Source organism: Lepisosteus platostomus, chromosome 7 (assembly GCF_059453375.1).
Source record: "Lepisosteus platostomus isolate fLepPlt1 chromosome 7, fLepPlt1.hap1, whole genome shotgun sequence".
Lineage (NCBI taxonomy): Eukaryota > Metazoa > Chordata > Actinopteri > Semionotiformes > Lepisosteidae > Lepisosteus > Lepisosteus platostomus.
Window position 1 is genome coordinate 14,724,588 of NC_142617.1, and position 16,605 is coordinate 14,741,192.

Below are 16,605 nucleotides of genomic sequence, written 5' to 3' on the forward strand. Positions count from 1 at the left end.
TTTTGTTTCATGAGAGACGTCTTACAAAACAGCTCCAAAGATGAGGAGAAGAGAAAATTTGAGGATTCATAATAAAACCAAATTGTTGCCATTGCTATGCTATTTGTACAGTATTTATATTAATAATTATATTAAGATTCACTTAATAAACTATACCACAATAATACCAGTATAAGGCAACACACTGTTAACATGCATTCCATTACACTGAGCTCCTTCTATTGATAGCAGTTATGAGACTAAGAGCATAGAGCCCAAAATACATTTTTAAAAGCAGCATCAGACTTTAAGTACTGAACAGGTCTACACAACAGCTGTTGTCTATACAAAAGCACAACAGATTGTAGCTATTCACACAGAATATACAGGGTAAGAATTAAAAATACAGTGACAAGCAGAGAAAACTGTATAAAGCTTTACCTAGATACACAGCACAATTTTCACGTCTTTTCTTTGTTTTTCAACACTAGTAAGAAAACAGACCATTCTGTTTTATATACAACGATGTGAAAGAAAGATTACTCATAGAGTACCTTCACACTGGTCAGATTTCAAACACCATATATCTGCTGTGGTGTGGACAGTGAGAAAAAGTTTAAGCACCAACAGAAACACTGCATGCCTTAAAAAGGAATAACAGTACTTAAGTTAAAAAGTAAAATTACTGGAAATCATGATGTCCTTCAGAATTTCTAGTAAACACTATACAGGTTTTTAAAGAATTTCTGCATAGGCTTTGTAGTTAAATGATAACCACACAAAATATAAAACATTTGGTTACTTACTTTGATCTGTGAGCTTTCATATTTCTGCACGGCTCAACATCATTAATCTAATGATAAAGTAATGCTACTGGGAAAGTGCAAAAACAAACTGCAGTTCAAAAATGGAAACATGTTAAGAATAATTGATTTACACAGAATACACTGAGATACCATTTATTTACTTAAAATAATGCTTTCTTCACAGTATCATTTTTTATTTGTAACTGTAGGAATAAAGAACAGTGCATGGTATAATTAAGAAGCACTTCCTCATTCTCATGTGCCAAACTGTAGATGCAGATTGAAACTCTGTATACTGTATGTTAAAGAAGTTGTAAAACAAGAAGGTAAATGCTGTATAACGCTGTATAGTGAAAAACTACACTATACGTACAAGACTGCATCAGTATTCACTGCCAGCAGCCTCCAAAGTCAAAGAATTATAGACATTCCCTTGTCTTGTCTCTTTGCTCTTAAACCAGCATTATACTGTTTTCGCACAGTCTTTTTTGCTGACAAATGAACCAGGGAAGCTGTAAAGCATGCAAAAAATGATTACAAGATCCTACATGCCTCCTCCTTGCCATAGCTGCAGATAAATGAGCTGCCTCATTCATTACTTCTAACGAGCAGCATGTAGTGTGCAAGAACTTCAATCTGCACATCTAGTGTCAAAGAAATATCGAAACCTCTGAACACGTGAATGAAAATATCTACAAGAAGCATTAATTGCAAACATGCATTACAAAGATGTGAGCACAAGTATCTTTGTATACATAAAATATAATTAATATACTGTATGACTCCTACTTAGAATATGTGGAAGTATACAGTATTGTTCCATCCATCTGTTTTCTAACTGCTTCTTCGAATTCAGGTCGCAGGGAAGCCAGAGCCTATCCCAGTATCTTAGTAAATGGCAGGATACACCCTGGATGGGACGCCAGTCCACAGCAGGACAAACACAAACACAGACACAACAGGGCCAATTTTCCCAGAAAACAATCAACCCACCAGTATGTTTTTGTACCCCAAACAAACACAGTGAGGACACATCATTTGTGAAAATTTGATTAATTTTTTACAGTCATTTGATAAAAAGATAATTTTTAGCATGGTCACTCCATTTGAACCACTGCAGTATTACCCCAAAGGCAGCTAAAGATAGTGCTTTTCCCTTATTCATTTCCATGATCTGCCCATGGCCTGAAGAAACATGTGCTGTCTGAAACTCAGCAGGTGCCACTCTGAGTGAGAGACCAGCCCAGGCGCGTCCAGGCGTTTCTTCAGGGTATGGAATGTCACTAGTAATACAGAAAGTCGCCCAAAGCCAATGTTACATGAGTAGTGTTACACTCCTGCACCATTACTCAGGTTATCATACACACAGCTACAGTATGTACAGATATTTAGTATTTACAGAACTAAAGATAGAACAACATGTGCAGTCTGAATTACTTTTCCACTGAAATAATCTTATAATGATTACAGTATTTGTAAAAGTCTGTTAAAGCACTTCACAAATGACTTCAGCAGTCTATTTAAATTAATTCAGCCAATTTACTTGACCTGGCAGAGAATATGCGAACAAGATCCAAATTCTTGTTTCTTAGAAGAATGGTTAAGAAAACAATGCTTTTTAAGGGATGAGCTGCAGCATCAAAAACATAAACTTGACACTGCAGCAGAAAGGCAAATCTTTCCTGTTATTTTACCCCTCTTGCTGATTTTTAAAGAAACTTTCCAAGTACCTAAGTAACAAAGGACATGTAAATATTACATTTGTTACAGTTTGCATTGTGCCTATTTTCTTACCAAAGATGCTCACACAAATGCTGGAAGGATTTATATTAACACTGCCTAGACACTCACTTTCTTTGTGAGCACTGGGAACACCTAACTAATAATAGATTGTGAAAATGTAACATAACCACCAGCTTGCCTAAATTCTGTTTTAGGACAGATTGAACAGTACAAACTGTAAATATTAATTTATAGCATTTAAAACAAAGATTGTTAAGTCCCAGCAAAAGAACAACTGTAACAGTAAAATGTAGAAAATCTCAAGTCTAGGAAAAACCTTGTCGGTAAATCTAAGGTGAATTTTTTTTACCATTGTACCAGTGCCATTGTAGTACTTCAAGAAAAATAATGAAGCGGGAATAAAATTATTGTAAATGAATGGCTGATTATTTCCTTCTCCTGGTTCTCAAATTCCAAAGTTTTTTTTTCCAAACACTGTGCTCCAGCATTTTTACTTAATCTGCACGTTTGCTTCTTTTAACGTTTCAGCATGACATACCAATTCTGGGTGAAAAATGTAGCTTGGTGATTTCACCAAAGTACCCAGAGCAAGGCGAAATGCAGTTTATTTGACTGAGTTTTAAAAAAACCTAATGACTGAAAGAAAAACGTTTTATATAATTATTCCTAAATGCTGCTCACCAACTACTTTTGGATCTAACTTTTTAAGGACATGGTGCATTATAAGAAACTGCTGCCTCTGATCTCCTTATGCCTACACAGCGGCACAGTAGAAACAAGTTAAAAATATTTCACAACACTTACATCAGTCAAACCATATTAACATGCCTATATAATTTTAAAATGAGAAGGTACTTGTAATGTTTAAATGTCTAATGTTTAAAAACAAGTCGTATAACAACTCAACTATCAAAACGGTTACAACAGATTGGGAGACAGAAGTAAAAAGATAATTAAGTAAACAGTAGTTTCCCTTGATGTGATGAAAGACTCGTACCTTGAGCAATCTTCTTCAGAAGTTGCTGTCTTGCTATTATCCTGCTGAGTCTATAGCCTGAGCGTTTTCTGCGGTGGTCAAACCTGAGGTACATGTCCTGGCTTTCAGGGGGCATGCTGCTCAAACACATCTTGCCCGGTGATTCAGGGGGCTCCCTAAACATCTCTGTAGCTCCCCTTCTCCTTCTTGTGTTCTTGGACTGGCTGGTCCACAGTAATAAACGGTTGAGACAGAAGCAAAACAACAAGAGTGAAATAAGGTGGAGAGTCTGGTCTTAGGAGGAGTGCCAACAGTTCACTCTTCGGTGCTCTGTCACATGACCAGGGCAAACCAATGACACAAAGGCAAAGAATGCACTGCCCACCTGCCTGAGCCAAAGCCAAAGTCTCTCCCAAGTGTTGTCAATTCTCCCTGGGCTGGAGGGAAATATAAATACCAAAGGCATGCCTCCGAACTGACTAAGCAATGAGGCAGAGAGATGGGAGGGTTAGAAAAAACATCACTCCTAAGACCCACCCAGTGCAGAAACAGCCTGAGCGCTGTAATGCTACAGTCAGGTGCCAAGTTTTCTGGGCTCGTCACTAAGGAATTCACACTGCTGCTCATTACAGTGCGAAGTGCTGAGGCGGAATGCTAATCACTTTCATCATAATTTCAGAGGCTCAGTCTAACAAATAATTAAGGCTATTTAATAGATACTGTAGATTGTCCTCCTTCTAAGTTAAAAAATCCAATCTAAAGACTAATAGTGGTTTACACAATAGAGGCAGCCCTGAGTTTCCGAATAACTAACACAGATAACATTTACCAGCTTTACCATTCCTATGCTTTCAGATCAGTTCCTACAATTATCTTCTTCACACCAGGTTCCACTGACCTAAGACTCACAGAAAGAAAGCACAGTTCTTACATCAGAAGGGTGAGCAGAATGGGTTAATAATTTCTGCTGTGGCAACACTGTTATTCATTGGCCATGCCAATAAAGCTCAATCTCAATTTTAATTTGATAAACAGGACAAAAGAATCTGTCTATTTCTTCATCCAGGGCAGCACAGTGATTTGGTGGTTGGCACTGATCCCTCATAGGCACCAGTTTCCTGGGATTTTTAAATTTTAGATTTTACTAATTTTAAGCTCCTATTAGTGTGGAGTTTGTACAGTCATTCCCCAATTTACACAAGGTTTATCTCTGTCCTCTGTCCATGCAATAGCCTTCAAAAACCCTACTATTTAGTCCATGAAGGCATTCAATTTGGGCCCAATGACAATCTACAAACGCTACCTTTTAAAATCCCTAAAATGCCGACCTTTTAAAATCTAACATCTTTTTAAACTTAACTTGAAAATCCCCAATATGTTTAAAGAAAAACAAAATGGCATGATGTAAATTCAGATTGAAGTCTGCAGGTGATGATTTAGAAGGTAACAATGTTAGGTGATGGTTTATTCGGTTCAGTAAATGCAGATTTCTGACTGTTAACATCTTTTTATTCTCATAACAATGTATGAAATTGTGCTCTTTCATGTATGTTGGACTGTTCGTGTAATAGTGCTCAGTGTAAAGTACAGCATAAAGAAAACACCTTTTCCAAAATACTATGTATCACATTGTTGAATTTTAAAGTGTAGGAACCTTGCTATGCCTCTGAACAGAACAGGCAGGCATGTGACCTAAATAAACAGCAATCTTCCACTGATCCCCAGCTGCTGTGCTCCTCTAGGTGAAACAAACAAAGGCCACAATTCAATGGCAGGCTTCGGTCTAATGCTGGTCATTTTAAATAAACACCCCCCTTGTTTTCCCAGGATGGGAGTCGTATTTTTGTAAAGCTGTTTGCATTTGAAAATTGTTAGCTCAGGTATGGGGTGGTACTGTCTCAGCTTGCAATCAAAACTCTAGCCTGTCTAGTAAAGGCCCTTTCACACACAGAAAAGCTCTGAAGAAAAACAGTTTCTAGTTATTCTAGAGGCATGGGCTTATACTGAGGGGCCAGATCTTTGCTACAAGTGTAGCTTGAACACCTAATGTAAATAAAACTGCCCGTTCCCACTTGGTCATGCTTAATTAGCCCACACTGCATCTGAGGTCCAACAATACTCGCATTACATTGAGACTAATGTTGCATATACTCCACCTCATCTAAAATTACAATTAACACATTTCTTATTGATCAAAAAAGTGGAATATATATATGCTTGCAGTAAGGAGATTACTTGGTGAAAATAAGGTAGGCAACAATTTACAGGTATGAAGCAGTTAAGCAATGTGAACACACCTAAAATACCCTCAAACAATGTTTTTTTTAACTTAATATGCAGTCCAATGTCAATTTTGTAAAGTCCTAGATTCATTACAATTACATACATACTGTTGCCATGAATCACCCTTGTACACTAGATTAGAGACAAATGTGTACATAAAAATCTTTGCAGTCTTCAAGTCTTCAGTGAACATGAACGTTTACCTGAACTGGAAATTGGACCAGGTCAGATTGGTCCATTGGTTAAATAGTAATACATAGACAAAATAGCTATAAAATAAATAGCAAAAATGTTTACATCCAGCAAATTTTGTCACTGGCTACAATACAACTCTATACACTAGTTACAGTAAAATGACTTACCTGTAAGTAGGTGACTCCACCACCTCTTTTTTGTGACAATAAGCATTGTTTAACTCTGTCGTGAACACTGCAGTAAGTATGAGAAAACCACTTTAATGTGGGTTGTGTCACGTTTTATGTGTTGTATTGCGGATCAGGCAGGAACGATGATGATTCTGAGTCAGGTCTGGTTTGTTATTTTAGATCTCTATTCCCTTAAAGTTTCATAATGTTTAAAAAAAGAGAGAAATACACGTTACCACTCTCTCCAAGTATAAGGCTGTAAATAATTTAACATTTTCATTGTGAGGCTGCATGTATGATTATTCTTTCACTTCTGGTTTCCTTATTAAACACCATGGGACTTTTAGGACTGACACTAGCTTATTAGCAGTTTTCAGGACAGCCAGAGCCACTGGCCATGCCCACTCACAATCCACAAGTTTGCCAAGGGAGCTTTATGGGTCTACCAGACTAAGAGAGAACTGTAGAGAATTGTAGAGCTGAGTTCTTCCTCCCTTTGGAACTACACCTGAAAGTCTGTTCTTAATTTGTCTTAATTCTAAATGGAGTCCATGAAACACTGTTTCTTACTCCCATTAATTAAGAAGCTTGTATCTAAAACATACAGTAAATAAAAGAGCATGCTTGTTATTTACCCGGTAGAGAAGGAAATATGTTCATAATTCCCCCAAACACCCTTTTTGTTACTTATGTTTAGATGAGCTACGGAAGAGAAAATAAGACAAAGTCATCGCTGTACAAACTAAGCTTTACAGGGATGTGATTGTACCGTTCTGTAGCTATTGTGCAGTGAAACTCTTCTAAGTCAGGCCTGTCCTAACAAGCACAGTATCTTTATATAGAGACCAGGGTCACATGTCCAACAATGAAAACCATGCCTCAGATTTTTGTAAGCTGATAGACAAAACCATGTTGGGTAAACAAGTATGAAAATAGCTTGAGAATGCAAATCACTGACACATTTCAGCAAGATTTACCAAAGAGATGCTAAATATTATTATATTGCAGTATATAGCCAGGGATTCAGCATGAACAATATAGTTCCTGTTTTGTTGAAAATAACATGTTTTTGTAGATCTGACTCCTGATATAGAGTCGTGATCTGCCACACCATTACACAAACAAGTGGTTATACATAATTTGTCTGCTTTTTAGTACTCAGGAGGTGCTTGGCACACGTGATCGAAGTACCTTAGGCTTCCTCTAATTCCCCTTCTAATTGTGATTGTAATTGTATATTTTAGGTCATTTATCGTCACATAGGTTAAAAGCCGGGAAGTGACAGGGGGTTTAACAGGATATTTATTTACACATACAGTTAGGGGTGGTACAGAGGCATGATCGTCAGCAAATCTGCCTCACTGCTCTCAGGTCCTGGGTCCAGTTCTGGCCTGTGATGATGTTTGTGTGGAGTTTGTGCATTCATCCTGTGTCTGCATGACTTTTCTTTCGGTGCTCTGGTCCCATTGTTCAAAGACATGCTGGTGAGATTGATTAGCATTTCTTAAACGTCACTCCCTTGCGCGTGTGTGCATGTCCTCTCATGGACTGGCATTCCATCCAGACTTGCTTGCCCTGCTCTTGCCTTGTATTTGTCAGGTTAGTCTCTTTCTAACTATTTTCAGGATAAAGCTGTTACAGAAAAAAAAATTATATGAAGGAGCAGAGGTAGCAATGTGAGCGAAAGATATGCTGGCACCCGCTAGAAACAGCTTCAGGATTCAGCATAGCAAATGACTCAGGGAGTGTCACTGGACAATTTGTGATGACTGAAGTTACACTGTCTTCCTGCCAGGGGGAAGGTCAGAAGTGGTTGTCAGATATATTGCTTTTATAGCCTTATGTTTTTTTTTTGTTAAAAGCATTACAAATAACTTAATCATGATTTGTAATGTCATCCTTCAGTGCAATGCCCCACTGCAGATCCTCACCGCTACTCCCTCTGCGCACATTGAAATGCTGGCTCTTGTTGAGGGCAAGAGTGTGGAGGCTATCTGAGCTTTCTGCCTTCTGTAAAAAGGACCCCCAATTTTCATAGTTCCCACAATGTTTAAAACAGTCAACCATTTTGGGTGAAGCAAATATGTTCCTTTATCTCTCTTTACATCTGTGGAGCACCTACAGTACATTTAAAAATTAACATGTAGCTCATTGAATTGCTGGCGAGAAAATGCTCTTTCTCAGGAATCTTTCAAGGAAGGAGATTATCAGATCTATAAACTATTAATATCTAGTTAGGCAAATGTGTTGAATGACCTCTATTTGTTTGTAGTTCTTCTAATGTCCATTGAATGACCTCCATTTGTTTGTAGTTCTTCTAATGTTCATTGACAACTGAATAGAGAGATACAATATTATACATAATGTTTAACGATGTAAGTTGTACATTATTTAATCTTTGTTTCTGTATTTATGACCATCATTTTGGAATGAAAATGAAGGCCAGTACTTTCGTGCATTTCCATTTTGTTTTTGTGACCCTGTACTGTTAATGGGTATATTAGCTGTGTCTGAATTTGTAAGTGTATTACCTGACCTTAAATGGAATCTTACCTGCCAATCAGGAGGAGCTGGGGGTGGAGCTTGGGGTATTTATCTTGGTGTAATAAATGAGTCTTGTTCTTTATGCTGGTCTGTATCCTGTGTACTGTGAAACAGCTTGGTTTTATCTTAAGCCAATACCTTTTTACTTTTATAAATATTTGTCTTTTTGGGAAAAAAAACGGGCCCAAATTTAGTTCTAAAGCAAGAACTGCAGTGAAATATCTCCCTTCTAATGTGTAAAGAACCCATACTGGAAATGTCTACTAAAAACGCACTGTTACCTCTAAGCAAAAAAGACAATCCAGAATAATTTAGAATAGCACTACAATTATAGCTGATAGCTTTTTAAACAAAAGTTCTTTTAAACAGGCATACATTATGTTATATACTGGGAGGGATATTTATGTAATTTATTTTCATTTATTAAGTACCACATGCTGCACATCAACAACACAGTGGAAAATATTGTAGCCTATTACAGCCTACACTCAAAGCACTGGAAGAAAGCTTTTATGACAAGTACAGAGCCTGACCTAAATGTAGCAGCTGCTCCTGAGATACATCATCAGCTGTCATCCAAACACTGCTCAGGTTAAAAACTCCATTAACACAACATGGTGAAGCACCTTCTAAGAGGTGAAAATATTCCCTCCAGTAATAAAAGAGAAAAATGGTTTACTCTGTTCTCATCAGCTATTATTGTTTTCCATCTTTAAAAGGAGAACTGCAATGCTATTTGTATATTTCAGAGTTAGAAAGGAGTGCAATATTGCTCTCGACTTCACAATGGTTTTGTAGACAAATACTACTTATTAACGCGAATCACATTGCAGTGAAATGTCAGCTGGCACAACCTGTACTCATTCACTCAAACACCGCATTAAATTAGTCATTACAGTGACTAGTGAGCAGGAAGGGCCAGTTTACATCACAATTCTGGTGAACTCTCACTCTCACCCGTGGCAGGACTAGCATTTTGCGACAACATGGTGACCATACAGTACTTTAACAAATTTCACAATTTCATCCTTAATTCGGAAACATTTTTCCAATGCCATCAATTAATTATTTTGTTACCAAGATTTAAGAACCGGTCTGAGAAATCGGGACTGCAGTTCCCCTTTAACACCAAAAAATTCTACTGAGCAACAATTGCACTTTTCAGTTAACTAGCACCGGAGCTGATTACTTAAACAAAAACTGCAAACATGAAAAGGAAAAATGCTCTTTGATGTCTTTCCAGTTCTTTTACAGCTCGCAGATTTTAGGACTTTGCTTAGGAACGTTCCTGCAAGATTCAAAAGAAAGCATAGCATGACTTATGGTATACTGTACATACAACATAGTATGATTACTTTTTCCAAACATCCATTAAGCTCTGGGAAAAAAAAGCTGCACAGTTTCTCTCCTAATTTTCCTCCAAGATAAACGTTGAATTCGATTTTGCATCACATACTACACTGAACATGGAAGTGCCTGGATATACCACTGTGCTGCCCTCATGTCTTAATCCATCCATCCATTTTCTAAGTGTTTTATCCACTACAGGGTTGCAGGGGAGCTGGAACAATCTATCCCAGCAAGCATTGGGCACAAAGCATGATACACCCTGGACGAGACACCAGTCCACCAGTCCACTGCAGGGCAAGTCAACTGCACACAGACACAAACACTGACACAAAAACACACACTCACTCAGGGCCATTTTTCCCAGAAGCCAATTAACCTACTAGAATATTTATGGACTGTAGGAGGAATCCAAAGTTCCTGGAGGAAACCCACATGAACATGGGGAGAACATACAAACTCCAAGCAGATAGGAGCCCAGGAATTGAAGCCAGGGCCCCAGTGTTGCATGGCTGCAACGCTATCCATGGCACAACCATGCCGCCCACCCACTTCATCTACAGTCTTAACTTCTTGACTCCCTGAACCTTCATTCATTCCAAGTTAATGCTCTCCCTGTGGATTATGGCCACAATCACAGAAAACACTTTTAGTGATTCACCTGCCGTTAAGCCACAGAAATCATATTTTTAAAAGTTTAATAATAGGAGAGGTCTCCCTCCATATGCAAAAGATTGTTGTTCATTACACTTCATTCTGAATGCCATGTTAATGACCTCGCAGCAGGGACATTTGAGAAATCTAGCAGGCAACCATTTATTTTTAATGTAATACATTAAAAATTAATGTAATACATTCATAATGTACATGTGGCTACATTATTGTTTGCTACAAAAATGTAACACCCACACACAGGCCTTACTTTTTAAAATCCATCGGGAGATATAAAATTCGAAATCAAGTGATAGATGGTAGTGAACAGGATTCAGAAAACCTGCACTATTGGAAAGTAGTTCAAATGAAAAAGAAGCCATTAATGGATATTTAAGATAGGGTTGTGCCCAACTCTCCTGCCAACTCTTTTGTATCATTCAGCTATAATTATGCTACCCAAATAAGGCCCTACAGTGTTTTATGTGCATGTAAACATCAGCACAAGGTCTTGGGTTAGTTGCCAGAGCCATAGCACATAACTGGAATACATATATGGAATAGAATGTGGGATTAATATGTCAGCAATCCTAACAATATGGTCTGCAGCTGGCAATTAACAACCTGTTTTACTGTTGTTACGACTGTGGGTTGTGCATTTTCATTTTCGTCCTAATCAGTGTCTCACCTTCAATCTGCCAGGAGTGGAAGGTCATTGAGCAAGAAGTATTATATAAGAAGTTTATATTATATTATATAATATGTAATATTAAAGAAACGAATAATCATACACTTTTCTAAGCCTTTTGTTTTCATTGTGTAGTATACCCTGCTCATTACTTTTAAACAGGATACAGTATGACTCATAAGATACTTTGAAAACAGACTGATGCAAATTTATTTCTGTTCATCATAATCCATTTTCTACAAAAGCTTTTTATTATGCATACCACGGATTACAAATAAAACATGATGATATTTGCCAAGTAAACTGAAGATTATTCAGCCTTTATATAACGGCACAAAAAAAAAACAGGAGAGCGTATATGCAGTATCTTGAATTGACTGACATCTAGTGGCAATTTACAGCAAATTGAGCAAAAATGACAAATCCTAATACACAGCTACAGTACGAAAATACATGGTGGCCCAGTAATTGAAAAGCGCTGGGAGCAAATCTGGAAAGTGCAGCACAGCTGCCTTTTCAAATAACTGGAAAAACAAAGCCTTTATCTTTCATCAAATTAAGCATATTGACATGCAGCACCTACTACTAAAACATATACATGTTTGTATATGTTTATACGGTACGTCTGTACATCTGTATCGTCTGTACATACCAAAATATGTGAGGGTGTATGCAAATTATTTAAAAGACAGATGCCAAAGAAAAGCAGGCGATTTCAGCTCGAAAAGAGTGGTTTGCAATAGGTAGAGGCGCGTTTGCTGATCCTTGAAGGTGCTGTTGTGATAATTCACAGTTTAATAAAATTTGTTCCACTAACAACAACGTACATACGAAAACAATCTGCAATACGTGTCGAACGCCAAGAGAAAAAAATAAACTGGACTTGAGGAGAATATAAGCAGACAGGCAATACACTAAAAGTACTCGACCAAAAACAGTCAAGGAGAGATGACGACCTTTTCTTCCACTACCCCCATGAGCAATGAATGAGCTCAATTGCGTTTTTGTAAGGGACAAAACGCATGAAAAACATCACAAACGCTGGGTGTCTGTACCATCATTTCTGAAAAAAAAAAAACACAGATTGTGTCACGGGTTGCGACACTTTGTAAACACATTTTCCTACTTGAAGTTTATTCCTAGCGGTACACGTTCCATCTAAAATGCCAATATTGATTGATTTCCTTGCACTGTGAAAGCTAATGTTGCTGCAATTACCATTACTTTGACTCACAAAACATTACTGGCCTCTTAAGACTTCAAAAACATTAGGAAAATCAAACATTTTACAGCTTACAACAAAAATTCTGATAGCTCTCAAAGTCTCATAATGACGTACTTCCATGTGGCAATTTGTTGGTTGTCATCACCATCTGACATCGCCAGAGTCACTGTCAACGACAGCCAAACCGTCTTACGTTGCCTTTTTTAAAACACTACTAGAAATTGCCGAGCGGTACTGCAATGACATCTTAGTCAGCTGAGTCTTAAACAAATCAGCTTTAAATTACTGCATAGTACCATGCTTTAGGGGAAGAGACGGCTCATACAGTATGTCTGTCTGCATGCCCATCTCTAGGGCGCTCTGATTGCACTCCAAACGGACACGATGCTCTGCTGCTCAGACAACAAGACCACTTCAGCCTTTCAGCATACTCAGACTTTAGGTTCCTATCTAAATAAATGAAATTACTGACTTTTGGAACGAATCCATAAAATGTACATATTTAAATACAAAATAATTAAATATTTTTATTGTAAGAAATCGAAAATATAATAAAATTAAACGAAATGTAAGTTTTTAACCTCTTTGTATACTCGGACGTAACATCATAATAATGGTATTTTAATAGGTAGAAGAGCACCTTTAATTATTATTTTGTACTTGTCATGCCCAGTCACAACTCAGTGACAACCCGCAGTTGGAAAAAGCCCGATAATTTCCACCATGAACTGGAAAAATAGCTATTCAGCCTACAGTATTGCCTCCTCCAATTATTTTAAAGCGTGTTTGCAATAATGTTAAACACTTGAAAAACTGTGAGTAAGAGCCAGCTGTTTTTAAATAATTATTTTAAACATAAACAAATGGGCAAATATTGGCTCACTGCTGTGGACAATTTCGTCAGCGGTGTAATGCGAGTTGTTCTCAAACCGGGTTCGCCAAAGAGGACATGCAATGCTGATATTTCATTTGGCAGATTAAAATGTGCATGTTAAAATGGATCTTTTAAATCTTAGCGTCATCAATATGATTAAACAAATTATTTAATCAAATTGAGTACTTAAACTTTATGAAAGTTAGTAAATGCTGTAATCACAGAAAGTTAAACAAGGCAAGGGTAAAGAGATTATTTTTTTCTTATTCGCACTTTTGAGAAGGAAACGGTCTTGAACACTACATTTCTACTTTACAGATGACAGCTAGATGCTAAATGCATTGGGTAGTGTTATATCACATAGCCCACTCTTTTCCCAACAAAAATCTCTCCACAGAATAAAGTAAATGCAAAGTAAAAAGCAGATTTTTTCCCAATGCCAGAGCAGTGAGCCGATCATTTGGACTGCATGGTTTGTTTTACAGTGGTACTGACCTGCGAGTCGTTTTTCTCTGACATTTTTCCACAATAAATCCCAAGCCTTTGACGTGGAATCTCTCAACTGTTCACTTAAAGATCGCCTTAACTGGAGTTTCGTAGACTTTCGCTTCGTTGTCATCGTAAATCCGGAATCATAACGATCTCCCCTTTGCACCCAAAATACGCTATTCGTCCACCGTGTAACTCTCGTATCGCAAATACTACCCCTCCACCTGAATCACAGAGCCGCGTCACCTTGCAGCGCGTGCGACACAAAACAGCTCTCGTCGGAAAACAAACGCATAACTCTGCGAAAGCGTCCTCCAGATTTTGATGGATTTTTCACTCTGTCCTCCGCAAAACAGACGGACAGCGTCCCTTGAGCAGGACCTCGCTGTACACGTCTAGGCTTGGACCAGATGTGCAGCTGTTTGAAGTTTCCACTTCGGCATGTTACATTTGCAGAGCGCTGGGGGCTCTCTCTCTCTCTCACTCTCGCCTTCCCATAACGGCAAGTCAAAGAAAACCTGTTTATGCTTGACAAGCAAAAGATTGTTTGTTTACAAAAACTCTGGAAGTGTTTTATATTGTCTGCTAACAAAATAAACGTTATAGATATTTGTATTCGTGCTATTCTTCGTTCAGATCTTAATATTTACAAACTACAGTCCTTGTTCAGCTATTGTCCTTCACTAAAAATATAAACATCGATACAATGATATGTTTAAAGGTATAAGACAAATCTGCAAAGCATGAAACTAAGTTATGATATTCAAATCATATCAAGTGATATTGTGGATTATGTTCTATGAAAACTCACTTTTTCATAGGAACCTTAGTTTTGCGAATATGTGGTGGCAGTTTAAAAAGTACGCATAAATCAATATAAAATATTTTATTTTCAGTATTTACTTTCACCTCATGTCTGTTGGCACTCAAAAGAAAATACTACTAACTTTGCAGCTGTCCAGTCTAAGATCAAGAGGTCAGTGACCTACTGACCACTGAATATAAACTGAGTTATTACAGATATTTCATTCACCCTCCAGACACAATTTTTAAATAGAAATGCTCTTTAACTGGCTTGTATTTTTTTCTTAGAATATTTTTTTTTAAACTTAACATACTGTAAAACGTTATAAGCACTTGTTCAGCAGGCTAGCTACTAAAATCAAAACTAAAATTATGTCATCATAACCTTTTCATGATTCAGAAACTACTCAATGAATGAAGTGAAATTTTTAATCACAAAGGCATTCATGTAACTTCTTTTACTGTTAATAATTGGCAGTTAAAGTACTGGTATTGAGAAATGAGAACAGGTTATCATACAGTACATACGGTACATAGGACTTTTTCGATGCAAAAAGGACCATATGATGCTGCCTGGATGTCTGAAAACATTAAAATTATAAACCACTAAAATGTTTATAACTGCTTTACTTTGTGTCTGGTGTAATGCAGCTTACAGGAGGTGGCAGGTAACCTACTGGAGTCTCAGAATGGAGTAAGTAAAATTCCTGCACTGACATTTCTTTGTTTGCTCTGAGGACAGAGTTTTGTGTTCAAGTTTCTTTCACTTGTACTCTTAAACTCCCTATGAAACATTCACACCTTGATGAAGACACAAGAACTAAAAAGGAACATCCACATAACACCTTTGAGTTTAAGGAAAGTTTAAACCTGCCAACAACAAACATTTGGAGCAAAACTAATTTTCAAAAGACTCTACCTTTAAAGAAGACTAATAATTACCTACAAAAGTCTAAAGCATCCTACAATCAAAGCATATATCCTTTCAAAGTAATGAGTGTTTAATTTGAAATTAAACTTCAGAATTAAGTGTTTCTGTGTTGACACTCTCCAGCCAAAACATTACAAATCCCTAGCTAAAGGAACATTATATTAGCAGCTAATGTCTGGAAAGCTTGAAGATCTTGAGACAGATTTCCATCCTGTTCAGAACAAAAAAAATCCACATTCTCTTATTGAAATGCAGTGCGACTAAAACTTGAACAGAAAGTGATCCTTCTACAAGGGACAACATGGGATAGTGCTGCACACATTTCAAAAGCTTCTGGAATACATACTACATGGACTACATGCTCTGTCCTATATACAGTAGCTGTTCTAGTCATTTGCGGAAGGCTAGCTTCTTATTTATAACATGGGATCCTAATATTCTTAATTTGGCCAGTGAGCATATATCAACATTAAAAAATGCAGAAGCTTGAAAACATGAAGACACAGCTATTATTGATTCTAGGATTAGTATGCTGAATATATTAAGGGTGAATGGCCTCTTGGCATTTCAAAAACCTTCATTAATCATATATTAGCTATAATTTTATTTTATTGGGTAAAAAAGCAGCACTCTGGAAGTAATTTGTTTTCTTCCTAGACACCTGCAAAATTAACTGCATACTGACAAGTATGACAAGTGTGATAATTACAAACAAACTTAATTAAAATCAGCCTGAAGTGATGAATGGCCAGGCAGGCAAGTAGCAGGCTGTTTACTGAATTACCCTTCCTTTTGTAAGTGCATACACTTAGTAGTGGTGCTCTGACACTCTTTATAGTAGATTGCTTAGGCATAGGCATGCTTTCACAGATTTTAATTAGATGAAGAAGCAGCAATATC

General features: G+C 37.3%; 1 protein-coding gene across 3 annotated transcripts in view; it reads right to left on the bottom strand.

The window, feature by feature from the left end:
* The window catches only part of LOC148658357 (stAR-related lipid transfer protein 13-like), a 129,675-nt gene that overhangs the window by 44,889 nt on the left and 68,181 nt on the right, over window positions 1-16,605 (bottom strand). Inside the window, exon 1 of one of the 3 annotated variants that reach the window (XM_088639428.1) lies at window positions 13,977-14,556. The exons of 1 other annotated variant lie outside the window; for it this stretch is intronic. In XM_088639428.1, coding sequence (XP_088495554.1) covers window positions 13,977-14,100 — 124 coding nt within the window. In that variant the 5' untranslated portion in view covers window positions 14,101-14,556. Of the gene's footprint in view, window positions 1-3,525; window positions 3,944-13,976; window positions 14,557-16,605 lie in introns of those variants that run through there. One more of the 3 variants, XM_088639427.1, reaches the window with a different exon arrangement.